The 27,863-nt window shown below is 40.6% G+C and overlaps 2 protein-coding genes across 2 annotated transcripts; both read right to left on the reverse strand.

The window, feature by feature from the left end:
• Positions 1-6,632: 6,632 nt before the first annotated feature.
• LOC134628713 (pyrroline-5-carboxylate reductase 1, mitochondrial-like) lies at positions 6,633-14,958 on the reverse strand. The gene is made up of 9 exons (XM_063475462.1): positions 14,816-14,958; positions 14,213-14,296; positions 14,024-14,094; positions 13,728-13,907; positions 13,234-13,341; positions 12,995-13,108; positions 9,799-9,891; positions 8,008-8,171; positions 6,633-7,793 (listed from the first exon to the last, which is right to left on the reverse strand). Exons 2-9 carry the CDS (start codon positions 14,277-14,279, stop codon positions 7,616-7,618), a joined length of 975 nt encoding a protein of 324 aa, XP_063331532.1. The 5' UTR covers positions 14,280-14,296; positions 14,816-14,958; the 3' UTR covers positions 6,633-7,615.
• A 9,946-nt stretch (positions 14,959-24,904) lies between these two features.
• Positions 24,905-27,604, reverse strand: LOC134629792 (myeloid-associated differentiation marker-like protein 2). Its single transcript, XM_063477308.1, has 2 exons — positions 27,324-27,604; positions 24,905-25,556 (listed from the first exon to the last, which is right to left on the reverse strand). The coding sequence occupies exons 1-2, from the start codon at positions 27,602-27,604 to the stop codon at positions 24,905-24,907; spliced, it is 933 nt and encodes a 310-aa protein (XP_063333378.1).
• Positions 27,605-27,863: the final 259 nt, after the last annotated feature.

Raw genomic sequence — 27,863 nt, forward strand, 5'->3', positions numbered from 1 at the left:
TAGGGTATGAAAACGGGTAAACAAAGAGATTAAAATTAAGAATTCAATGCGAAATATTTACCCACTTAAAAAAAATCATGAAATACCTTAATGTTACAAGCTAGTGCAGGATTGTCAAACATAAGGTCCCACGGCCAGAGTGGGTCGGCAAAGAATTCAGTTCGTACATGTACACGTTTTCACCCACATTTCCTACCGATAAAGACCTCCTCGTGGCCTTTTATACTACCCCAAAGTAATTAAATTATAGATTTCTGCATTTTACACATTTACTTCGTACAATTTAAGCCCAAAGAGTCATGCGGACAGATTTCCATCATTTACTACAGCAGCATTTTTTCATCATGTAAGAATTCAGACGTACCGTTTAAATTCTGCTTCATTTTCTTATATTGAGATATCTAATTGATTAAATTTGTAGTTAAACTTCTGTATACTGAGAGAAAGGGGAGTTTCACTGGTCCGGTCCACATAAGATCAAAGTGTGTTGTATGTGGTTTTGACATCCCTGGGCAAGAGAGAAATACAAAATAGAAAATTACAAAATACAGCCACTTTTTAGAAGAGGTTCTCTATTCTTCTCCCCAGTTTGAAAATGCATGAATGAGTAACGAAATGTACCAAATACACTCAAATTAGTTCACTATTCTGTAAGGTGCTAAAGAAGAAAGGGGGTAATTAACATGCTTATATAGCCTGCACATTCACCAGCCATTTAATAAGTTACACCCTGCTTGTACCAGCTTGTAACACCTTCGCCTTAATTCCTCATGTCACAAATTCAGCAAGATGCTGGAAACATTGCTCTGGGATTTTGGTCCATGATAGCATGGTAGCATCACACAGCTGCTGCAGATTTGTTAGCTGCATTCACATCCATGATGTGAATCTCCCATTCCACCACATCCCAGAGGCACTTTATTGGATTGAGATCTGGTGACCGCAGAGGTCATTTGAGTACAGTGAACTCACTGCCTTTCTAAACCACCTGTCTGCCCTATTCTGACGCTTAGTTTGAACTTTAGGAGTTTGTTTTGACATTCGTCTGCATGCCTAAATGACCAAATGACCTGACCAAATAACCAGTGAGTGTGTATCAGAGAACCACGCAATATAAAATTCTCAAATTTATGCCTTGTATTAGTAAATTAATATTGCACATGACGATAGTATTTGACAAAATGATGGTGATGATGATGCCTCTTAATGAGTCTCTTTGTCCCTAACTTGATGGTCTTGTAAGCAATGCTTGCTCTAAGGCAGTAGTTCAGACAGGTTGTGATGAGTCCTTATCTAACTCTCATGGGGACATATCACAATCATTTACTTGTTCTTCTTTCTTTCTTCTTCTTCTTCTTAAAAGAAAAAAAAGGATGTGACAATGTGACACAGCATTATTATGAATGACTTAGCTTGTCAATTTCTAGAGAAACTGACTGCAGTGCTACACATATTGGGCTAGAAGAGCAAAGTATTCTTTTAATGTGTTTAATATCCAGTTCTAACTGTAGTGATTTGCATTTTTTTGTTGCTTTTTTTAATGGTTTGCTGCCATGTCACCTTTAAAAGGCCACGACATGCAAAGCCATGAAACTGGAAAAACAGAACTTTTGTAATATAAACATTATTTCTTATTGAGTGTAACTTATACTCAATGAGGATTTAGTTTTTGACAATTCAAGATTTCATTGATGCTTACTTTAGTACAATCTTGGACACGCTGGCTTACCTTTTCCATCAGCCAAGTCATAATAAATTGCACTGTTTAAAATATTAGCCTCTCGATCACATGAGATTTTGTTTCTTTTCTGCTCCGCAGAAGAGCACCTGTCTGGCCAGTAGTCAGAGTCATGCAACACTTCCTTCCCTGTTTTGTAACGCATAAAACAGCCATGAGCTACCAATCCTCGCTTACAGTACAAACAAAATTAAGGACTGATGTACATTAGTATATCAATATCCATTAGCATTTCTGAGGAATTAACGACCTCACATGCAAGACAAGGAAGCACTCTGCCAATATTAGCAGCCTATTTCCAGATAATGCCACTCAGTTTATAGGGGATAGCTGGTATTACATATTCATTGACCGATTATTTCCACTTGGCCGTGCACGGGCCTTTGAGGAGTAAATCTTTACCAGGCTGATGAAAGTGAACATAATAATTTGGGGGGGGGTGTTATGAAAATGACTAATATATACATGAGGTCAGTGTAGAATTTGATTTAAGAGCTACCCATGCCAAGACTGCTGATGAAAATGTGAGCCCTTGTATAGGATATCAAGGAAAAACACAGTGTTAATGCTCTTTATATGTCGAAGCAACCCCACTTTTAGTCACAATATTAAAATTATGCTAATCCAAATCCAGCATTATTATATGTATATTTTGTGTGAAATAAGCCAGTCTGCATAATGAAAATTCATTATTTTTTAATTTAATTAAAAGCTTTACCTACTTGCTCCTCCACTGGTTTTGGGGCCACACAAAAACGGAACGCCTGAACCACAAAGCTAGTGGTGGAAAGTAACTGATTATACTAACTCATGCGTTTAACCATGACTAAGTAGTTGTAAGAAGCACTCTACCTCTAACTGCTAACCCTATGCTTTCACAATATGTGATTTTGAAATGTATTATTGAGAATGAGAGTCTTGACAGTGGGAGCACAAAAAAAGATCATTCTAACACACGCTGAAACTGTGATGGGTCAGAACAGTGCTTCTCAAATTGCGGTGCTTAGATCTACTGCAGGTAGGGCAGGAAAACATATATCTGCTCCCATTAAATAAAGAATATATTGGACCCTTTGTGTTTGCATCTTCTCCATGAGCCTGTGTGGCTGTCTTCCTCCAACAGTTCAAAAAACATGCATGTTAGGTTAATTGACTGTAGGTGTGAATATGAGTGCGCATGGTTGTCTGTCTCTCTGTGCCAGCCCTGCAGCAGACTGACGAACTGTCCAGTGTGTACCCTGCCTCCTGCCCCGTGATCACTGGGGTACGCTCCAGAACCTCCCACAACCCTGAATTTTATAAGCAGAAGAAAATGGATTGGAGTGGGCTTTTTTTCAGCTTCTGAAGAGAGGAAAGATGAAAAAATAAAACCTGCAAGCCACAGGGTGAGACTAAAATTGGAAGTAATTTTGATTATTTTCATTTTTGTTTTTACTCTTCTTGTTCTATATAAAAGCTATTAATGAGAACAACACACATGAAAAACAAATAAGTGTACTTCTATATAATACTGCTAAAACCGTAGAGAGCGTGCTAAAAAGCTGGTTGATAAATGCTTTTGGTACATCATGTACACACCTGTGCACCTGTCTGATTCCTTGATAAGTATCAGGTAAATAAAGGTCAGCGTTTCCAGGAATCCTTTCGCTCTGTACTTTGCAAGTTGGCAATAGAGGGAAGCCCATATTGCAGATTCACTGACTGTGTGATAACCGTCAGTGTTTCCTCTTTCTGGGGCCGTTTCACCATACAGCTGCACAAAGCTGATACTGTATCAGCTCTCAGATCACACACAAACACACACACTTGCACACACAGATTGCTGACACCACACTTGAGTGCACAGAAAGCAAAAACAGAGGAACTTGAAAAACAAACACCTATTTACTCGCTTGTCTGTGTGAGTTTATCATTTTGGAGAGGATTAGATGAATGTTTGTTCCATCTATCCACTCCTCTTGGTTTCTGGCACTCCTCCTGGCCTTGACACAATATGCAAACAACCGTGTTACTGCAAAGGTCAGTGATTACACTGATTGAATGGGGATGACAGGTAGCATCTGGCCTACCTGTGGACAGAAATCCCATGCTGAGCGAGAGCGCACACACGCATACACACACACACTATGCACAAACTTTCCACTCAGGATTAACTACCACTGAACTGCCATCTTAGACCCTCAGCCAGTGTCAAGATGATTGACACAGAGCACATCCTCTTCACCTTGGGTGGAAGAGAGCCGCTGAAAGCCGCCCGACCAACGAAAGGTAACAGAAGTCTAATAATGAGAAGCAAATGGAAGTCTCTCCAGGAATGGCTAATCTTAACGGACAGCGGCGGGAGCAAGCGGAGAATAACCTTACGGAATAAAAGAGGGATTACCAAGACACTTCAGCGGCAGAGAAAAACCATTGCACGCACAAATAAACAGCCAGAGTCCGCTGAGAGCATGAGGGACGCAATTTAATCAAGGGACACTGGTGTGTGTATTAGTTTAAGGAAAATAAACTAATCCTACAACAGCAATAAATTGTTCAATTATAATGAGGACATGGCTCTTCACAAACCATCACCCTTCTTCCATCATTTTGCTTCGCCATTATGCACCTGTGTATTGGCTGAATACACCCACAGGCCTATCTCATTCCAACACAAAGTGCCATTTGTTAATCCAAAATGTAGCAGCCTGGAGCGCAGTGATGGGCCCAAAAATCAGAAAAGTACTTTACAGACCTGAAGTCTGCAGTAGCTACTGTGTCTTAATTTCCCCAAATGCACCTGAACGTCTGCCCTTTTCTATCAGCTAATTCAAAACTCGATATTTAGGGCCAGATTTACTAAGCAGGGCAAATTAGCACATGCAAGAACATTTTTCTAGGGGTTTCCAGCCTGAAACCATTACTTACATTTGGATGGCAAAGAAAATAATGTCCTGTTCATTTTTTTTCTTTGTGGAAAATCTCTGTAAGCCAAAGAGTTAATTTATTTTGGTCACTCACTGTTATATTTATGCATGCGTGACTCATGTCACAGTGCACCTCACAGACTGTGACAAGGAATGGGAGACAAGACTTAAAAACATGGGAATTCATTTACAAAAACTTATTAGACTTATAAGAACTTGCATTTATGGACAAGACAGTGATGCAAAGAATTTATGGATGAGTAGCAGTGTCTGCAAAAAACAGAAGAAAGAAACTAAAAAGCAGCCGGTGGTAAGAGTCTGCAGGAAGGAGTAAGCTTTTAAAACAGAGCTCACTGGGCCAGTGTAGAACTCATGAGGCTTTTTACCCTCCAGTTAGCTCCTGCAGGACAAAACACAACACAAAACCGAGGCATCTAATACCCACATGGCCCCGATGTGAATTTCACCAGTTCATCTTGACCATGTCTACATACCTAAATACATTGAGATGCTGCCATGTGATTGGCTGATTGGATATTTGTGTTAACACGAAGGTGAACAGCTGAATAACCTGATAAAATAACTGATGAGTGTAGAATTTGTTCATTGGTTAAAATTGTCTGTATGGGAGCATCATCCATCAAAAACAAACATTTTGTAAAGAAATTCTGCTTGAAAAATAGTTACTGGACGTAACTCCAGTTCTATGAGTATTAACTGGGCTTCATTTTTGGTTGTATAGGGGGGATTCTCTGGCCTCGATCACCAGAAAAAGCACAAATGGGAGTTTGAGGTTATTTGGGAGGATCGTCTAAGAGTGATCCAATTTCTGAACACAGGTCAATTCATTTAACTAATGACCAACCCGGTTACTAACAGCAGTGTAAATTAGAACTTCACAAAATACACACACAGGCAGAAAAAATGAGTAATACACTAATAACGCGCACGAAAAGTGAATTCAGTTTAGGGCTTGCGACACTCTCTGAATACAGGGAAATCTGACAAGTAATGCAGATTTTTGGGTGATAAACTATTACAGAATATCTCATGACCTCTTAGAGCTAACCGCTTTCTGGTTAGACGCTTCGCTGGGAACCACTGAACTGATCAATCTAACAGGCTCCACATCAATAAACACTAAACATTTACACATTCATAAATCAGTAATAGTCTTTTAGCATGTTGAGATTCATTAAAAAATATTTAGAAAATAACAATTTATTCAACATTTTTGAGTAAACTGATGTCGAAGTTTATGGCCTCGTGTATATCTGGTACATTTAATCCTAAAACTATTTCTCACTGAGAATTTATTATTTTATTTATTTTTCCATTTTGGCAGTTTTGGTCCTCCGTAGCTTTAAGTGGTACTTTTAGTAGCCTCCCATCACCTGCTCCACCCTCCTCATGTCTCTGAGAAAAACCACGTCCCCACCCCTTGGTCATAAGTCTTGCTAACAGAAGGTGTCTAAAATTGGAGTGCGTTTCCTCTTCAAACAACCAATCACAATGCACCTCGAGGCCAGCAAGGAAACACCGGTCTACCTCTCATTATTTAAAGCACACGCGAGGTCTAAATTTAGCACACAGAGATCTGATTGGGAAAGAATTCAGAAGGCGGTGACCTACGAGAGGACACGATACGCGACACGGGGAGAGTTTAGAATGGAGAGTATACAAAACATGTAATTGTAGCACTACAGCTAATGCTCTTTTCCAATAAGGGAGGTGGTTTAGTTATATTTGATGCTATATTAAGGTTGATTTTTAAGCCTCTATTAACAGGCAGCAGCGTGAAGACGGTAATTTGATCTTTACAGGCGCGCTTAAATGGGTCACATTGATCAGAGGACGCCATCTGGAGGCCAGGGTGCACATTAATTACCAACTAATGGACATAAGCGTAAACTATAAAAATGAAACATGCATAATGGCGTTCGGGAAACAGGGAAGGAAAAAAAGAGGATGAACAAAGAAAACAGATTCAGTTTCTTTAATATCAACTTTTTGACTTGCATACCAATTCAGTGGCTGATGCACCAGGTAAAATAGACATTATATGTAACATTATGGGGGTAAAAATTCAGAGAGCAATATAGAAGTAAACAGGACCGGCTGATCGCAGGCCTAATACCTTTCCATTATAATCCATATGATCTGTGAAGCACTGTGTAGATGATTTAAGCTTTCTTGTTGCCCTTCCATATAGGAACATCACATTGTTCTCCATAAAAAATTTAAAAAAAAACAAAACATTAATTAGTGCCTTTAGGTTTTATAAAGCACAGCAATGCTGAAGTCAGAGGTATAACAGTTTGAAATTATCTTTGAATGTCCTTAACCTGCTCAACCATAGTGTTTATATGTGACAGACAACAAAGAAAAAAGTTGACATTTTTGTTCCATCTGCATTCAGTCTTTGTAACACTGTTAGACAAAGAGAAATGATAATTATTTGGTACATGATGATTTACATTGTTTCATTTCTTTTTTAAAGACACACATTTAAGACGTACATTAACAGCTTGATGTTGCAACCATCTGCTGCCTGGCGTGCACCAGGACCTCATGATGGCCCACTGGGTCATTACCGTTTAACAGCCCTAGAGACCGTAGAGCTAAAGCACAAACAGACAGATTGTTAATGCACTTTTGCTCTTCAGTGAGTGTATGCATACAGCAATCCCACATCACAACATAAGGCGATAACTGTGAGCAGCGTGCACAAGCACATCTGTGCTTGTGTGTAATGTGGTGATGTCATTACGAGGTCCGCTGTCCGCACGTCAATCAAGTATCAATAAATAATTTTCATTTGGATTCGATTTCGGAGCAGTCCTGAGTCTGTCTTTGAAATTCTATGGCTGAATAGATGTACAGCATGAAGGTCCACATGTGCACGTGCCGGCACACTTAAACTTGTAACGTGTTTGTGTGTCTTTGTGTGTGTGTCTGCCACTCTGTGTACTCAGTTCTTCTTCTTGAGCCCAGAGCCGTGATTATTGAATAAACTCAGCCCTGATTTGCCATTCCCATTAGCCACTCCACCGACTGTGACTCCAGGCTGCTGCAGCACTTTGTCCAACGTGGTTTTCTTAATGGCTGCTGGAGAGATGCGCTCCTGGTCTGCCAGGTACTGCAGCTCCCTGCGAGGACAAGAGAAATACTAATGTCAGGAGTACAGTAAAAATTAACGGTTGTCTGTGTGTGCCATGATAACTATAACTAAAGGATAAAGACAGACACACAATTTAAAATGTCACAAAACTGAGTCAGGTGGAGTGAATGGGAAAATGGGTCAAATGAGAAATATACACTTGCAATTTTTACATTTTTTTAACGACTTTCTGATTTTCTCACCGTGTCCTAATGCAAGAAGCCTCCACTGCGTTGATAAGGAGGCTGCGGAAGCCACCACTCTCCAGAAAGTGCAGGGCGTGGATGGTGGCGCCCCCTGGTGAGCACACATTGTCCTTCAGCTGGCCGGGGTGTTGCTCCGACTCAAGCAGCATCTTTGCTGCTCCCTGAAAGTGAAACGGGGACATGAGAAATATGTAAAAAGGAGGTATTACAGAAACAGTGCAGGTGTTTGCATCCATTTCTATAGAGCATGGTCTGAGGCATAGCTCAAATAATAAAACTGCTCTGTATTCCACAAGGGGTAGTGCAGCTTGAACCTCCTGCTTCTCAGCATCTTCTCTCACTTATTGTTTCCAAATTCTGCTGATCTGTTTTATCCTGTGTCACTTCTGTTGTAAATGGAGCACGTATGCAATGCAATGCAGAATCACATTTGATGGCCCCAGCCAAATATTTTTCCAGCACCATACTGGTGTACAGTCAATATTTGAATGACACCTTGGATGATTGGTTGGTTACCATTTCTCTTAATTTACTGAGTAAGAAACAAATTAACACCATTTAAAAAAAACAAGAAAAAAAAAGAGCAATATCATTACCCATCAATCCAAGAACTGTCTCTAATTCTCCAGCTCAACACAAACTCTGTGTTGTTTTAACTCACGTGGTTGAGTGAGCGAACCGTACGCTGAAATGCTGCAGGGGCTCGGGGTTTGATTCTTCCCTGCATGTCATTCCTCCCAGCTCTGCCCCTACTTTCTGTACAACAACGGCTAGAAAAACAAACAAACAAAAAAAAACCCAACCCACCCCCCAAAAATACATAACTTGGAATACAATCGTCTTGGGCTGCATACGTCAACAGCAGTCCTTGTTCTGCTGTGCAGCCTTACAAAGCTCAGGGTAACAGCACAAGAACCAGGCTCTGGTTAGGAGCTCAAATGGAGCTCATTGCCAGCTGCAATATAAAACAAAGGAGATGGAGCCCATCCAAACATGGGGCGAAGAAGCAGCTACATGATATCGACACAATAGCCCCCCGCCAGCGAGTCAGCGGTGAAAAGACCCCCCCCCCCACCAAAAAACCCCAAAACAAAACCATGAGATCGGATGGGTTAGGCCATTCAATAAAAGACTAAGGAGTTATCCTCAAGTAAATCAACTTTGGATGCTATTGTTCAACTGAAGGGCTGAAAAAGATACATTTTTATTTTATTTATTTTTTAAAAAGGCCAAATGAGTCCCTAGATGTATCTGTGCAGCCCATTCAGGTAATGTGTAGAAAAGAATTCATAATAACATCTAACTTGTAAGCACACACACACACAAAGCCTGAAGCAACTGCCATGATAACAAAAACTGAAATGAGTAATTTTCAGTAATGTCTCTGATAAACTGCCAAAGCCTAATCACATCCCAACAGCGCCGTATAAAGAGAATCAAACTACATTTAAGTTTAATGTTAAAAAGAGCAATTTAAAATTTGTGCAGACCCTGCAGAAAAAGAGCTGCAGGATCAAAATATATCCTTTTCTTCTTCTTTTCCTCCTCTTTTGGCAAGCCCGAGTGCCCCGCAGGTGTTTATTTTTCTTGGGTTTCATTATTTTTTCGTTGAACAAAAGTCAGCAGTTATCAGACGGTAAAATTGCTGGATGCACTGAAAACAGCAACTCAAGCTTAATAATTTTGTTCCCTCCAAACATGCAGCGTAGCAGACCAAGGAAACTTAATATTTAGAATAAATGCAACAGAAGAGACCTGAATGTGACACACAGATTTAGCACTACTGACCAACAGGGCCTGAGCTCCAAGTCTGACAGCGAGCCTCCTCGGCAGTCCCATCTTCACTCCTCCGTCTGCGAGAGCATCCAGGGCTGTGAACGCCTGTATAAACACAACATTTTCTATTATTTTAAGCAACAAGAAAGTCATCAACATGTCTTTAAAGCATCCAAACCCATCACAAGAATTCACCATCACCTGGCCCGTTTCAGACCAGAGCCATTTCTCCCTTGGCTTATTTTGAGAGCCAGCCCACATTTCAAACAGATTTGAGAAATACAATGTTACATAACGGTACGCAGAAAAAGTTGAGGAAGGAATAAAATCATGGTGGACACAATCTGCGAGCTTCATCTGCAAATCATCTGTCCATTCCTTGTCGTAGCCTCTCGTATTAATTTGGTGCCAGTGCCATGGGAAAATCTTTTTGGGAGGCAGAAATGTATCCAACTAGTTCTAAACTGGCCAGCAGCACCACAACAATAGGAGACATGAGGCAGTAGTTGCACTGCACAATGTTATTTTTTTCTCACAGTTCAATTCAGTTTTATTCCTGCAGCATCCGTTCATAACAGTGATCTCAAAGTGCATTATAATATAAGGTAAGAAGATCGACTGTGAGCTGTACTTGGCGACAGTAGAGAGGAAGAACTCCCTTTTAACAGCAGAATGAATAACAGGGAGACACAACCATCTGCCTTGACTTTTTGAATGGTGAAGGAAACAATGACAGACAACAAACTACAAGCGAGGGTAGAGATCAATTTAAGCTACTGATCAGTTTTCTTATGCTTCTCCTTTATTCTTTACATTCCACTAAATATGTACAGTATGAGGCAGAAGACTAAATGGTCTCCCAGAACTAGTTTTTGCAATATGCTGTTAAACAGCTAGCTCAGAAAAAAGAAAATATTCCTCAGAGCCCTTCAAATGTATTTAGAAATACCTCCCCAAAGCCAGAGTCCCACTATAAGCAAGTCGTGCCAAAGGCATGCCTTTTTAAACGCCCCTAGTGACTCATTTTGGAAGTAACTTTAAAGCTTTTATGTTCTGTTTATCACTGGAATTAAACTGCTTGTAAAGAATCAACACTCAAATCTAATACAAAACATGTACAAAAGTTTTTAAACACCTCTTTCCCCGTGAACGTTTTACTTCTAACACCAACACCATCGTCCAAGAAGAAAAAAAAAATCTGCAAAGATTTCAAGTCAGGATTTTTCAAGTCCGCTTTCTTACAAGATCTCTGCTAAAGCTCAGATTCTATGCAGACATCAGTCAAAGACACATTTACTCTTGATTTCCTCCACCAGTGCTTACATCGGCCTGCTACACACGAAATTTGATGTGACATTTTCGAAAGCAGAGAGGACTGAAATTTGGAAACCCACTCGTGGCACTACAGGTAATTACCAAGGACAGGATATGACAAAACTGCCCAAAAATACCACAAAAGCACAAACACGAAAGGTCCTTTATATGGACAGGATATATACATACACACCTGCCAATGTTTTTTCCTTTATCTAGACCTCAAGCTTGAGACCATGTGCACAATATTACCAGTCACTGAAAAACAGTGAACACGCAAGGGTTTCTAAACAGTCAGCGCAGTCGTGACTAGCAGGTACGAAGCCAAAACAATGTGTTCTTGAATCAACCTAATCAGAAAAAGAGACATTTTCTCCTCACATCTATGAAGAAGTGCTTACTTTTCTCAACATCTTGTCATGAATCGAACGCTTCACATCATTATTTTTGACATCTTATAGACTAAATAATTTATCAAAGGCTAATGATTAGTTTCAGACCAGGCTGTGAAGCCTGACAGCTGAAGATAAACAGAAGTAATAGCAACCAGTCTTCGAAAAATACAGCGTATCAGATCATTCCTGCATCAATCCACATAAATCCCAGTAGCTCTGAGTGCAAAATAGAGAGGGTGGTTTGATAAAAAAATAAATAAATTCCTCTTAAGACACACTGTAAGACGAAGGATGCTGCAAAATTGTAAAGGGGATCTATTACCCATCTATCAATTTTCTTCTCCTTATCCAGTTCAGGGTTGCAGAGGAGCTGGAGTGGAGCTCGAGCAAATAAAACAATAACACACTTTTAAAAAAAGTGTTATGTTTACAGTGATGTTGCTCTGTATCATAAATACCAGTGCTGAGGGTGCGAGTACTCGCTGTAGTATAGTACAAAATCTCGACATCATTGGTGGTATAAAAGGGGAGGAAGTCAGACCTGGAACCAAATACATTTTTTCTCTTTTCAAAGTTGTTTTTTGTTCCAGGAAGTCTCATCTTTTCAAAGTGTTGCAACATCTCCCTCTGTATAATGTGTAAATCTCTAAGCATCTGTACTGATAAATAACTGAAATTGCGATAAAAACTGACATGGTCGTACACCTGTGTCTTCAGTCTGGGACAGCGGCCGACGCTGTCTGGTTGAAGATACTGATCAAATACTGATTATATACCGATTACAAAAGTTCAGCCCAGAAGCTGTACAGAGGGCCTGATAAACAAACTTTGTATTTCCATCATGCATACCTATTACTACTTGGACGAGTCCAATAAGAAAGAAATAGAGATCTGGAAATGAGAATACCAGATTTTGTTTAACTAAGAGGGATCTAAAACGGCTCCTTTCAGACAGTGGGTGAACTGAGGATTTAGATAAAAGCACAGTTTAAAGGGAATAACTGATTAATAATTAACTGAACCCCTTTACCTGGCTCAAGCTTGTCCTTAGGGGGGCTCACACCCCACATATGCATCACATGTCCACATATAGTCAAGATGTCACTGTTACCTGAAATCTACTGGCTGTCTGGAGATAATGTATTTAACCTTGAACAAATAAAACAAGAATAACTTTTTAAAAAAAAGGGTTACGTTTATCAGATTGCTGGTGATTTTCTATTTGGGAAAGACTACAACTTCTTTGGAGGCATTGAAACATTTTTACGCACAAAAACCTATTCTAGCAGAGTCATAATGGGCTAGAATAGAAAATGAGCATAACAGGTCCTCTTTAATGAATGAATTCTGCACCAGGCTCCAATGTAGTCTATTTTAGGATGAAGGATTACTCAGATTATTTCATCTGTGCCAGGCCTCACTGTAATAGCCAAAACCTGGATCCATCAGACTTTACAGTCATCCTTCCGGGAAACAAAACCACCCCCGAAGTGACTTACGTAGGCAGGTCCGCTGCCACTCAGACCGGTGACAGCATCAATGAGGTCCTCCTCCACTTCCGTGCAGAAGCCTACGCTGGCCATCAGCTGCTCCAGTAATTTCCCATCCTCCACCTTGATAAAAATGCCACAGTGACAAAATGTATGTTAATGGGGTTAAAATAAAACTGAAATCCCACTACCTGATCATACATCTTATTTTTCTGACAGTAAACATGAGGCGATTCATCCCTCTTTACCTCTGCATGTGTCCCAGTGGCATACACTGTAGCTCCCTCTTTCACCACCACTGGAGTGTTTGTCATACACCTCATGACTTTTGGAGCTGAGCGGTACTGAAGCAGCTTCTGTAAAATTAATAGGAAATGTAGGCGATGTCAGTAAAGGAGACGTGTTTGAAATCACACCAGAGCAGCTTAATTTAACTTAGTGATATGCAAGAAACAAGTCAGGAGATGTAAAACACATTTGGAGCATTTAAGTGTGTACATTTCCTCCTTTTCCTCCTTACAAAGTACAACAAAGACCTACTTTATCAAACTTAACTCAAATCATGGTCTCTCTATTAAATTTACTCCCAGGAAAATTACAAACATGCAATCATCCACATAGAGAACATGCTGTAAATACTTTGACCGATTTGCAACATTATTCATATTTTATTTTATATTTATTTATTAGTGCCGGTACAGCCCCTTTAATTGAAGAACTGAACTAAGAGAGCAATGCTCACCTTCTCTATGGAGCTTATGGTAACACCTGCAGCACAAGACACTATGAGATGACGGTCCTCGATGTCTGGCCCAATCTCATCCAGAACGAAGGGGATAATGTGGGGCTTTACAGCCAAAAAGAGCACATCACTCTTGTTGACGGCCTCTTTGTTACTTGTTGTCAGGTTCACTCCCATTTTCTACAGGAAAAGAGGAAAAACGACAGGGGTACTTGTCATGAAAACTGCAGATGTTAAGACGTGCAGAGGTGGGGAAGGACAGGTGATATCACAATAACTATGTGGAAACTTCTCACCCTCAGCCCCGATACCGTGGGCAGGTCTGTGTCTGGGGAGCTCGCTGTAATCCTGTGTGTGGCGATCACACCTGGTGAAAGGAGGAAGCAGAGGAATAAATAACAGCTGTAAAATAAGACCTTACTGAGGCCCAGAGTCACAAGAAAGATGGACAAAGTGGAGAAAAAGAGCTAAAAGACTCATATCACCTGCAGCAGTGAAGCCCTTCACCAGTGCATGAGCCAGCTGGCCCGCTCCAATGAATCCAACACTCATGATGTGGCACTTCTGTCCTACAGTGGAAGGGGGGAAAAAAGTCATCTCAGTCCACCAGACTTTTCACATTTTACGCCTGACTAGTAGAGAGAAAACGTCCTGGAGCTGGCCCAGAGACAACAAATGATGGCCAGACACTCATCTGACACTCTTCCAGCACCCATGGCTGACTCCAGCAGGATATGAGTGCAGTTACTGATTTACATCTAAATAAAACCCATCTAAATGCCCTATATCATACAAATACTCTCAGCCTTTACTTGAATGTGCACGGAGCTAAAGGCACTGAGTTTGTGTCTGCACTGTACAAATCCAGGTAAACCACGATTTCACATGTTTTCAGTGTTAAATACAGACTTACACAACCAATTAGCAACTATTAGGGGGCGTTAATCTATGAAGCGTTATCCTTATTGAAATGATAAAGCCATTAGCTAGCCGTTGAGCTCCCTTCCCGGCTAACTTTTTTTTAGCTAGATTTACACCCATAAATGGTTGAGAAACATGGCGGATACATATTAAACATGCTCAGATACCTTATCCAGTCGCTCCAACTGATGTTTGTGAGTTGATGGATATAAAGTGTCGACGTGACCGCCCTTTCCCGGTGTCAGAAAAAAAACAAAAAACACCAGTTTTTTGTGTCAACGTGGCTTCCTTTTTCTCAGTCCACATGTGAGCTCAGATCAGTAGCGGACATCAAAGAGGACCAATCACAACAGACATACTCGCAGTCTCTGACCAATGGAGATGGTTGATTATGAAATATGGGCGGGGTGGAGTTGCATCAGCTTCATCCCGGGAAAAATACAGGTCACAGTATATAAACTGTGCGTTTCAAAGTAGGTCATGTTCATATAGTGAAACCGGAACTTCCAGCACATATTAAGACAATACTATGTGACCATGAGCCGAGTGCTAATCTAATAGAGTATTTAGTCGAGTGTATTAAGTAACAATAACAGTTAAAACACAGAAAATGTCTGTTTTTTCACTATGTAAATAGTGAAGTAGTTTTTAGCACTAAGAAGGTGTTAAAAAGGAGCTATTAGCCAAAATCTTGGCATATAGTGGTTTGAAGTGTGTCCTTACAAGTTTCAGGAAACTGGAAAAATTGAAGGTTAAAAGAAGTGGCAAGCTTAAAAAAACATTCACATAAGATGAACAGTATCTGAAAGTCATGTCCTTAAGAATTGGGGAGGAAAATCCAGCAAAGACCTGACACAGGACCTGAGAGATGCATCTGACCCTTCAGCTGATCCATCTGTTCAACCAGAACCTCATCAGAAATGGTCTCAGTGGAAGGGTGGCTGTCTTTAAACCATTCTTAAGGAAGGGAAACTGGACAAATGTGGAGGTATGCCAAATTACACAAGAGCTGAACTGAAATTCAGTGATATCAGGTCTTAAGGGTCTTAAGCACTTAATCCAAATTTTAAATTTTGGGCTGAAATCACTGTCATTATTGATGTCATTAAGATGATAGGGATGAAGTGTCAGGGACCCGGTTCTGGGGACTCGGGGTCCGTGAGCAGTGTGGACTATTATTATTATTATTATTATTATTATTATTATTATTATTATTATTATTATTATTATTATTATTTGATGTGTGTGTCTTCTGCACTGCTGGTGTTCCTGTGTTCCATGCTTGTGTATTGGCAGGTATGTGTGGGTGTGTGTGTGGATGCAGGTGTATCTGGGAGCACCTGTTTACAGGCATCTTCAGGCCTGGTGGGTGTGCCCTGCCAGGTGGCTGGCCACACCTAAGGAAATGATCACACACCTGCAGCTGATCAAGCATCGTCGGGGGAGCTACAAAGCAGTGTGGCTGAGAGCTCCTCGACGCTGGATCGTTCAGTGACTTTCCGTCAGTTCTCAGTAAATGTGCGAAGTAAGTGCCAGTCTGCCGTTATGGAAAGGTACTCACGGCTACCTTTGTATGTGTTTCCCCAGGAGGATTTGTGGAAACAAGGAAGCAGCAGACGGACTGTACACAAGGAACGGAGACAGAGCACGGAGCACGGGAGTAGGGAGAAGACACGGAACGGGAGTCGGGCTCGCACTGGGGATTTATTGTTGTTTGGATTGTTACATCACTGTAAATAAACGCACTGCCTTCATCAAAGAGTCCTGCATTTTGGGTCCTATTTTCCTCCACATCCCCACGGTCTGCCACGCGGAACGTGACATGAAGAAAGATAGATAGATAGATTACAGATTAAAAAAATGTCTAAGATCTACGAAACCCTAACCCATAACCCGATTTTTTGAAACACAAATAAGGATTATTTTTCTTGTTTCTTTGTTTTAGTGCTCTGTTTGCCAATACTTTGGATATAAATTTTGGTACACTATCATTTAAGACTGATATTACTTGAATTATTAGTTAAATCTGGGCTCATCTCAGTTTTAGCCAAACATTATATCACTGAGGACTGAGTATCTGAACAGCTGGCGCTTTCAGAGGTCAGCCTTGCATTCTGCTTTATATATAGACAGGAGCATAAGCAATTCCTCAGTGTGCATTCCTGTGAGAAAATAAATGGAATGTGGTCCCGTGAAGGAGACATATCACTTCTTCCCGTAGTGTGTAAATTTAGGCTGGTATGAAATGGGAAACATGAAAGGAACAGACAGGCATGATAGACAAGAAGAGGGTTGAACCTTTTAAAATGTGGAGAGGGGAGATTTTAGCATTAAACTGACAGTTGCAGGGCAAGTTCTTGGCTAATTCTGAGAATATGTGCTGGTGAACTACCAAGGGATAGGCAGACAAACTGTATTTATACTCCATAGCTCATTAGCGTATGTGCTATTCAGTTCTGCTTTATTTCAAATTCTGTCAAATCTAAGGGGAAAGAAAAAAAAGAACTGGTCCGCAGTCTCCTGTTAGAATAACAATCGTCTATTCATATTCAGCTCCCTAAAATATCTCAAGCCAATTCTGGTAACCCGCAATGTTTTGATGACTCATGCTTTCCGTGCATTTGATCAAAATGTCAATCTTGCAGAAGATTTGCTGTCTGCAGCGCAGAATCACAAAAATGAGGTGATGACTTCTGAAGTACAAAGACAAACCTCTATAAATATCAGTACTTTTGTGTATTTTTATGAAAAGTACTAAACCCACCAGTGTGGCAAGTGATGAAACACACAATGTTCCTCTACCTGTTTAGACTGAAAATGTGGGATAAATGGAGACTGTGGAGAATTTCTGCCTGACGTGTCTTTAAATTTTCAGTATCAGGTCAATCTTAGCATTAGTGTAGGTGAGAAAATAGTGAAATACATAATAAAATATTACTCATCTAAAGGGGTAAAATTCTAAATACTGATTATTAATGATTATAAATACTAAAAACATACTTAAAGTGTAAAGTTTTTATAGATATGGCAATAAATGTTGTGCAGAGGATCATAAAACAAATGTCCAACTCCTGAAAAGTATGTTAGTTTCTTTACTCTTTAACATGAATCACTGCATCAGTGGAGTGTGGCATGGAGGCAATCCATGGCACTGCTGAGGTGTTAATAGACCCCAGGGTGCTTTGATAGCAGCCTTCACTTTCTTTTTGTGTCGGTTGGTTGCTGTCTTCCTTTTGACAATACTCCCCAGATTCCTCGTGGGATTCAGGTCTAGTCATTTGGCCGGTCGGTCAACCACAGTAATAACATGGTTAGCAAACATTTGGTAGTAGCTTTGGCAGTCTGTGTGGCACCTGTCAGCAGGTGTTAAGTCCTGCTGGAAAAGGAAATGTGTATAAAACTTGTCGGCAGAGGGAAGAACAGAGTGCTGCGAAATCTGTGCACTCTGTGTTAATATTGGTCAACCTGCATAGAAGTGAGGAAATCACTGTGGATGACTCAAAATAAATTCTAAGATTATTATATTTATGTTTGATTTTGTCTACAACACACTGTGGAAGATAAAAAATAAAGAAATTTTAAAAACCCATCATCACTGTGATCCATGATACTAATTTTCACCTTAACATTATTTGAGTATGCCCATCATTTGGTTGACATTGTGTAGTATAGACCCAGGATTGATCAGCTGATGGTTCTACACATCAGTATATCATATGTTGAGGTCAGCAAGGATTACCTCTAAAAAGCCTTGAAGGGTGATTAACGTTTGAGTCCTCTCAAAAGTCCATCCATCCATCCATCCATCCATCCATCCATCCACACTCACAAAGGCCTAGAAACCAGAAAAATGAAAATTCAGATTTAGATCAGTTACTTTAGGTCACAAAGATTTTAGATTGCCAAAGGGTCACAGAAGCCTTTCCAAGCTGTTCCAAGGTGAGAGGAGGGATACAACCTGAACTAGTTGCCATTGTATTTAGTAAGTAAGACAACCACACACTCTTCACATCCACACCTACCTGTTGGAGGATGCTGAAGTACCTGGAGACAATCTACACAGGCAGAACATGCGAACTCCATAAAGCCCTCAGGAGACCAGTACATTCAAACCCACCACCATGTCTCCCCTGATAAAACACTCTCCTTACCTAAACAATAAAATTTGAGCATATTTGAATGAAAAGAATTTATTTTTTGTGTGCAACTGCAAAATGTGCATTCTTCCTCAAGCTTGTTAAATATCCCTAAAACAACACAGACGCTTTTTCCTTCTGCAGAAGGAGTGAGAAGAAGATTGTCTCTGCATTTGTATGCATTTATATTCAGAAGAAAAGGGGAAATTGTTGGGAATTAGGGAAAAAATATTCTCTTCTGATGATATAAAGTGTCAGTGTTCTTTCTCTTGTTGGTTGCAGAATAAGCTAATTACCCACAAATCTGTTCCATGAACCTAATCTGAAACTAGCTGAAATTTACAGAGATATATCCCCACGACGCTGCCTCTCAGTCTGACAGACAGACAAAGTCAATTTACCACTGCCTGCCTCTGCTCTATCTATCACTCAGACTCGGTATGTGTGCTGAGGCGTGACAACACTCATTCTGTCTTTCTTTTTTTTGACAAAACCCCGAGAGATTTATTAAAAATACCCGTAGAGCACAAATCTTTTTTTCTCTCTCTCTCTTTTCAGCAACAGCAGAAAGCAGATCTAGGTGAAGCGTTCACAACAAATTGTTGCTTGCAGTGATTAGGGGCCCGAGGTGTGTATTCGTGCTTGTGTTCTTCACGATGTGAGAACGAGAGAGAGAAAAGTAGCTTTGCTGAGTGAGGGGAGATGTGCATATTTAATATCACAGACAGACAGAAATCTTTCCCAAGTGTTGCCATACGTCACCCTCCTGCAGTCTGAGACAAGAATAAGCGGCAAAGACAGAATGCAAAGGAAATGGCAGCAGGGAAGTTAAGGCATCCAGTGTAATGTCAGCTTTCATTTGAATGTCAAACCCAAAACTAATAAAGGATTTCCCACAGCACATCTCAAAATCTCAGGAACAAATCAGACTGTAAATCCCAGAAGAATCTGTGGGAGAGAAGCCTCAATAAGTCATACTCCTTCTGTGTCTCTATCCTTGGTACCTGTATTTAGCTTACCAGGATGATATTACCGCTTGACTATAGCTCTCGTGTGGTGTGGATAAAGCCATGAGGGGTCTGAGGAGAGCAAACTGTGGTCTAAAGTTCACCAGAAAATATTTGTCTTTTGTTCACCAGTTTTCATCAACGCTCAGTTCAAACGTTTACATCACACTTGCATTTTATAGAGGTAGAAATGTGGGGGTGCTTGTTTGGTATTGGCAGCCTGTACATCTGGAAAGGCACAATGCAAGCTGAAAGGTTTTAGAGAAACATATGCTGCCATCCTAGGGTATTTAAAAGTAGAATGGTATGCAGCTTTCAGGCCCCTCTTCTGTGAAACCAGCTTCCAGTTTGGATTCAGGAAACAGACATGCTTTCTACTTTTGAGATTAGGCTTCAAACTTTACTCTTTGCTAAAGCATATAGTTAGGGTTGGATCAGGTGACCCTGATTCCTCCCTTAGTTACACTGCAATAGGGCTAGGCTGCTGGGGGCTTCCCATGATGCATCGAGTTTTCCCCCGATTACTATGTGCTTACATGCCACTCGGTAACCTATTTAATCATTAGTTATTATTATTCTCTGGCTCTTCTCCACAGCATCATCCTGTTTCCCTCCCCTCATCTCCAACCCGTTGCAGTAGATGGCCGCCCCTCCTTGAGCCTGGTTCTGCTGGAGGTTTATTCTGGTTAAAAGGGAGTTTTGCCTTCCCACTGTTGCCAAGTGCTTGCTCATAGTGATTTGTCTGATTGTTGGGGTTTTCTCTGTATTATGGGAGGGTCTTTACCTTACAATATAAAGTGCCTTGAGGCAAGCGTTGCAACATTCTCCTCCCAAAAATTCAGCGACTGTCCTCCTCAGTTTCCAGACTCTTATTTAAAGAAGAATCGATGCTACACAGTAGTAGAAATGGTCCTTCCCAATCCTTTTTTAGACATGTTGCTGTCATCAAATTCAAAATGAGATATTTTTCTTAAAATGGTGCATTTTCTCAGATTAAAAATTCAGTATTTTTTTTATTAGAAATATTATTTCTGTGTTCTATTGTGAATGAAATATGGGTCTATGAGATTTGCAAATCATTGCATTCTGTTTTATTTATATTCTATTCTGTCATTTTATTCAGGCAAACAAAACACATTTCAATAAACATACAGGATTTGCACAATATATGTTCAACACCACACACTGTGATGGCATGCAGTTCAGTAGCTTAGCAACATATGCAATCAATATTGAAGCTGATTACATAATGCTGGATGTGTCTGTTAAGTACCATGCCGTTGCTTTCATACTAAGCTCCCACACTGTTTTGCATACAGTAGCAGACTGAGATCTACTGGGACCAAAAATCAAGACTTCAGCATTGTTCCACCCAACATTTGGCAAAACGAGAGCTGAGATCCGCAGGGGGAATCTGACACCAACAACATGTGCCATCAGAGATTAGTGACAACAGTGAGCCAGCCGTCCCTCCATGTGCCCCCAGCAGCAAGGTGAGGAGGGGACAGTTATGATGGACACCTGCCGCATCCCATCTCTGTCAGGCGACTTCATCTATTGCTATGTTTAAGACAGAGGCCCTTGGGATAGAGAGGAAAAATGAGTGCCAAACATGGAACAGCTGCTGAATGGAGGTCTGCCGAGGAGCGGGCAGAACGCAGGCCTCGACTGAGCTGCAGATTGCTCTGTGGTGACAGTGTCCATCATTTTCAGTCGTAGCTCTCTCTGGGCTCTGTCATATTCAACTGATGTTACATCTCACTCTGGAAATATAACCCCAGAGAAGAGTGCACATGGATCAAGCAGTACCTCCAGAGAGCTAGCTAACAAAAATAATTGAGCAGAATATTTAAGAGGATCTAAATGCTTTCAAAGCAACAGACACAACATAAAAATATTACTTTAACAATACAAAGTTATTTTTTGCTACAAAGCCCAGCAGTTTAGATAAACCCTCTTCAGATAATCTGGTACATCTTATTTACTTGTATTTACTTACTAATTTCCATAAATTGGCACAATGTTGAAAATAGCAAATCTCCAAGTCGCACAGTGACGTTTTCTGCTGTCTTAGACAGATTTGGAGATGAGAGCAGCCAACTGGTGGCGGATTTGCTGCTGAGCAGCAAGAACAGTTTTTGCAAGACGTATGCTGTGCCACAGCAGCTTCCTGAGGACTTATTATAATACATCCATAGCACTCACAGATGTGACAGGGCACTACATTGATCCTGGATTAGAGAGATGAGATTCACTGAGGTGACCAATGCAAAGAGGAGGAGGAGGTAACTGGTATGATGTGTGAGAAATAAATCCAGGGAGGGAGTGTGAAAATGTGGAGGAGAGAGAAATCTTAATGGAGGAGAACAAAGAGAGGCTGAGCGGATCAGATCGCTTCTTGTGTTTTATCCCTGTGAATGCTTGCACCACAGACAGAGAAAGACCCGTCTTTGCTCCTTTTTACCCCCTGAAGGTGCACAGATATGGCAGCGTACAAAATCAGACCGTCTAGCAATTTAATGATCTACAACCAAAGCCTGAAGAGTGTGTCTGAAGATCTGATGGGTCATACGCTCAAAATGACTGATGTCATCCTGAATTTGCACATTAGAAAGACGTTAAAGAAAGAAAAGGAAAAGGAAAGAGGCTCATACAGGAGACGGCACATTGTGAACATAGACAAGCAGTCCTGTGTTGGAGATAATTTAAGACTCACACTGACAAACTTCCACCCATCATTACACAGGTTGTGTTTCACCACCTCAGTCATGTGGCAGCGGCAGCATGATGCAGGTCATTTGGCTTCATGTCTGCAGACTCCAGAGGTGAATGTAAAATCTGAACAAAACTCACTGAAGTTTAGCTCAAAGGTTTGACATTTTTTCTGCTCAGAAAAATGGAATATACGTAGAGACTATTTTCACCGCACGTGTAAACATATTTTATATAATATAGTACGCTGAATTCATTATTTATTTTGACACTTGGTGGCAGCACAAGCCTTAAACACAGCACTGGGATGTTATCAAAGATGGTGTGCAGGGCAACATTAGAGCTCATTTTAAATCAAGTTTCCATACAAAAACAAAAGCAAGGCCAATAATCAGTGTTATCATTATTGTTTTGGTCTCTACAAATATCAAAGATCACCAATCAAAGATTCAATAATTAGTTCACTCATCTGAAGATATGTTATTACAGAAGCTTTAAATCAACAAATCTGAGTTTATTTGAATGTAAAATCACATACTGTCTCAATACGGTTTACAAGGATTATCACACAGGTCATTTTTAATAAGGATAGTACAACCCTTTTAACTGTCAGTTAAACGGGATCTATTATGTTCATTTACATCTCCATAATATTAACTAGAGTAGCTTTACGTGATTCACAGCTTACCATATACTGGGGGCTTAGCTACCCCTTACAAACAGTTGGTTTGAAGCCAGAGCTCTGTGCCCAAGATGACCATAATATTCATATACACTCTCTATGACATCATACAGACCCAAGAGTAGAAAAAAGATGTCTGAAACTTGGCTTTTTTACATACGTTGACCTCATTATTTGAATCCTGGCTATGTAATATGAGCATCCACCATCGTAACAATATATGTAACATAACAATGTGTACATATGTGACAGAAAACAAGAAAAAGCAAAATAAGCACACATATTGAGTTACATTTGATTAATCTGTGAGACTGTATAAACATTTCTTGGCCACCCTGACCATGCTCATAGTGTCCCTTGGTGCATAGAGATTCCCAGTTTAAGATAAACGGAGGCAGCTACACAGCATAATACTCCCAGCAGCGTGTTTCACTGTGGGGACGGTCTTCTCCAAGTCTTTCTCCAAACGTAAGCTGTGTCTGTCTGTGGCCAGAGGGCTCTAGTTTTGTCTCAGCTGACCAAAGGATGCACTTCCATTATTTCTCCAGGTTGTCCTTGGCGTACTTCAGTCTGGCTTGAAGGTGTTTCTTTTGCAGAAGTGGAGTTTTTCTGCAATCTCACACTACAGGGGTGCTGAGTTCTAGTGACTGCAATAGCATCCAGAATTGGCTAAGTCATTCGATGATTTCTTGGCAGTGTTTCTGGGATCTTTAAACATCATATCACATTTTTGTTCCAGAGTATTGCTTGTTCTGTACTCTGTGGCTCTCTTTGACCTTCTTCACGATACCTCTCTCTCCAGTTCTTGAAATGCTGTGATAACTTTGTATATCCATGCCATGCTTTGCATCAGCGATTCTTTTTCTCAAGTCTAAACTGATTTCTTTTGGCTTTTGGCATGATGCTTTTCCAAGCAACAGCTCAAACACTGCTGAGGTTTTAATACTCTGTGTAAATTGATTTTGGTAATTCTTTGTTATTTCCTGAAATAATTTTGTTATTGGGTGCAAACAGAAATAATCTATGCTTTCTTAAGAAAACTAGTTTGTTTAGAAAAGCTATGTGGAAAATCCCTTGCTCTGTTGAAAAGGCTCTTGGGAAAATTTTGACAAAAACTTTAAATTTTACAGGGTGGCTGATAATTTTCTCCTCATCTGTATAGACTGAGGAAAGCATTTCATAGAGAGGCTTTAAAGACACCAGCCTCTTATAAATGCTGTGTCATGGCTTTAGTATGAGTGCAGACGGCTCGTGTTTATTTTTGGCAGCCTGAGCCCGTAGATCGTTGGTGTGGGGTTCGCAGATGACAGGGATGCCATGGATGCCAAAACCAGGTTTGCTATTTATATTCAAGACTTTTATGTATTATTTGACCAGAAATACAAGTAGAAAGGAAGTGTGTGTTGTGTCACAGGTCAAGAATAGTGGGAGTGTCTTGTATTATGAGGATTTGGCAGGACATACCACTGGGTCCAGACTGCCTGGGTAAGGCTGGCTCCTAGGAAAGAAGGGGTCAGTTTTGCCATGGTAGGGTGTGGCAATGAAATTCCACAAGAGTGCTTTCAGTTCAAATTCATGATGTCTCAGCAGCAGAGTAAGTGCAGCACCTGGGTTGGGAAACTTGTGCATTACAAATGTACCTTTTCTATGGTTTTAAATACCAAAAATCATAAACTGTGAGGCAAATAAATAACTTAAACCAATGCCAAATAAGGACTGCTAGGCCCGCGAGTTACTGGGCCTATGTGAGGAGACGAATCTTATCCTCTGGGAATAGATCAGGTCGGCCAAATACAGTCCAAAGTTGACGAAGGAAAACACAGCCACCACAACCTTGCTGTCCCACGGACACTTCCCCTGTGGACAGGACGACGGTCTCCATGGGGAGCCGTATTTTGTGTCGAAGCAGAACACTGGCCACACCACTGATGCGCTCAGGTAGAGCAGTACTTCGAGGAGGGTGCACACTACCACAAAGCGGTCAAAGGGCATGCAGCACACAGCCTTGGTACGCTTGCATACAGTCATTATGATCACCAGTGCTGTGAGAGCGAAACAGAAAGCATAGACAACAACACAGTAGATTGTGCCTGCATACTGGGAATACTGACTCTGGTTGGCCAGTGCACCAAAGATGATGCAGGCTACAAAGCCCTGAACAACTTTGAGAAGGCCGGACACTGTGGCCATATAACCCGTCACAATCTGGCCTGGCCTTGCTCGGCACAAGGCCACTTCCGCCCCGTAGGCCAGAGTCCCCAGGATGGAGCAGACGGTGACGGCAATGCGGAAATTTCTAACATCACAGCCAGCGTAAGGGCACTCGGATTGCACAAAGAACAGAGGGTAAACGACAGAGGCTGTCACATACCTGCAGAAGAAGGAAAGAAAAACTATGAGTTTACTAAATCTGACCACAGTTACCACAGTTACATTTACAACTATGTCTGTGACGTCTCATAAGATACACTATATAAAATATACACTGTGCAAACTTTAATAGGTCAGCTGTCAAACTATGTTCACAAGAATCTTGTTTTATTTTATGTTGTAGCATAAAATTGTGAGTGAGGCTGACCCTTAACCTTCCCATTATAACTGGTTTTGGTATAACTGGTAAACAAGTTTCTGACTGCAACAAACTTGCAAAATGTTGATTTTGAAAGTCTCTTGGAGCTATTTCTAAACAATTGCAGATTCTAAGATCATCACTTCAAACAACTGTACCCATGTACAAGTTATTTATACGTATCATCACTTTGCAAAGGTCTGGCCAAGGTACAGCTTGCTAAGGGACATTTAACCAAATATTAGTAAAGATATATGTAGATTTTTCAGCCTGTATGTATAATTTTGATCAATAGTCCCATAAAAAAATCTCACACAGTGACAGTAGTGTGATTATGTGCCCAGTACTGCAATGAAAGGTTAACATTCTACCTCTGTTAAAGCTGTGACTCTTTCAGCCACATAGGTAAGAGCTGATTATAGGTTTGTTTACGCAGGAAGTCATTCCTAAAATCAGTCTGGCTTTAAAGATGGCTGTAATCAAGAACAGTTCAAATATCCCTAAAGTCTCACAATTTAACAACACCTGATCCAAGTGTGTTTAGCAGTAAAGACCAGGTTATAAGATCTCAAACTGCAATATTTTTTTCTAGTCAAAACTGTGTAGGTTTCTTGGTTTGTGCTTTTTTTAAACACAATACACAACAGGTGGTAGAGTGGGTCACCTGCTAATTGGAAGATCCCTGACTCCTTGTCAGTGCGTGTGTGTGTGAGTGTGTTAGAAAGGGATTAGACGTAGATAAAAACACTGTATGAATGAGTGTTTGTGAGTCAGTGGGTGAATGACACTTGTAGGAAATGCTCTGACTGCTCAGTTGACTAGAAACGTTGTATATAAGTGCTGTTTATTTTCCATAAACTTGATGTGGTGAATATTTGCTGTGTTTACTCATCCAGCACATCCAGTACAGCAACAGAAGCATTTATCTGGAGGGACACTTGATGAATTAAGTCCAGTATTTAACTCTCATTTCAGATCTGCCTGCTAAGTAATGTAGTTTTTAGGAAAAAAGGCATCTTTTCACCTATGTACAAAAATATTTAGCAGCTCAGTGCCAACCTTGCCTGTGCAAAAAGTGAGTGCAGAGCATACAGAAGATTTATCAAAATCTTCTTTTAACTTCCTGATGCTGGAAAACACTGACGGTGATAAGCAACAGTTGCTACCTGTAAAAAGGTGCCATGAAAAGTGCAAAAATATTTCTTAAAGCTGGAGAAAACTGTAGTCGAATGATAATCATCTGCTGTTCATCACTGAGCAGCAGTTTTACATTATTAATTGTCATTTTTTCCCACCGTTGATTAAATAGCAGATTTAATAATTAATTCTTGTGAGAATTTGCCAGTGGGAGACCTTTGATCATAGTGTGCATATATTTTTATTGTTTCTTCATCTAAAAGGACTCAGAAGATAATGTTTGTTTCTTTTTATGCAATAATTTATCCGTTAGATGTATTTGGGTATTTTTGTTGGGTGGATACTAATTTGCTGCATGTGAAAAAACTGGTATGATGAGTGAAAGGTGGTCAAAATGTAACTTCCAGATCAAAGATTGACTCTGTGACTTACATGAGCGTGGCAAAGGCAGCACACGTGACTGTGAGGTTGTCCCAGGATACGGGCAGGTAGCTGTAGAGACGAGTTGCATCCAGGAAGAACACCAGCACTGACATGGCGAAGCAAAAACACCACGCCGCCATGCAGAACACGCCGTGTGAGCCGCTGTAGCCAGCAGTGTGGGTCACCATCGCGATCACAGCACAGCCCAAAGCTAACTGACATAGCCGGGCTGCACCCAGAGGTGAGCAGAGAGCCTTATGGTTGAGATAGGGACCACTGTGGGAATCCATGACTGTCCAGGAAGTGTACAGGAAATATTCAAGACAGAACTTTTTTAGGGCCTCAGAATTGGCAGAATTTATGATGATGAGGAGTCTTTTATGATCTCAGGTTATCTGACTGAATCCATCCACTTCATGACATCTGTGGGGAAAAGAAGCAAAAAAGAAAGAGTCACTCTCACAGATCTGAAACACTGGTATAGCTTCACTTTTAAAATAAGCTTATTCTGCGTTTACCTCTCTTGTCTCATGAAGCAGCCTTTGTCTC

This window comes from Pelmatolapia mariae, linkage group LG6, assembly GCF_036321145.2.
Source record: "Pelmatolapia mariae isolate MD_Pm_ZW linkage group LG6, Pm_UMD_F_2, whole genome shotgun sequence".
In the NCBI taxonomy this organism is placed as follows: Eukaryota; Metazoa; Chordata; class Actinopteri; order Cichliformes; family Cichlidae; genus Pelmatolapia; species Pelmatolapia mariae.

Bases quoted from the DNA above. Each gene is read 5' to 3' on its own strand.
- LOC134628713 (XM_063475462.1), bottom strand. From the start codon at position 14,279: ATGAGTGTTGGATTCATTGGAGCGGGCCAGCTGGCTCATGCACTGGTG. The intron at 9,892-12,994 runs GTAAGTCACTTC...GTGTTTATACAG, and splicing joins GTGGCAGCGGACCTGCCTAC to GCGTTCACAGCCCTGGATGC. The intron at 7,794-8,007 runs GTGAGAAAATCA...TTGTCCTCGCAG, and splicing joins GCTTCTTGCATTAGGACACG to GGAGCTGCAGTACCTGGCAG.
- LOC134629792 (XM_063477308.1), bottom strand. From the start codon at position 27,604: ATGGATTCCCACAGTGGTCCCTATCTCAACCATAAGGCTCTCTGCTCA. The intron at 25,557-27,323 runs GTAAGTCACAGA...CTTCTTCTGCAG, and splicing joins GCTGCCTTTGCCACGCTCAT to GTATGTGACAGCCTCTGTCG.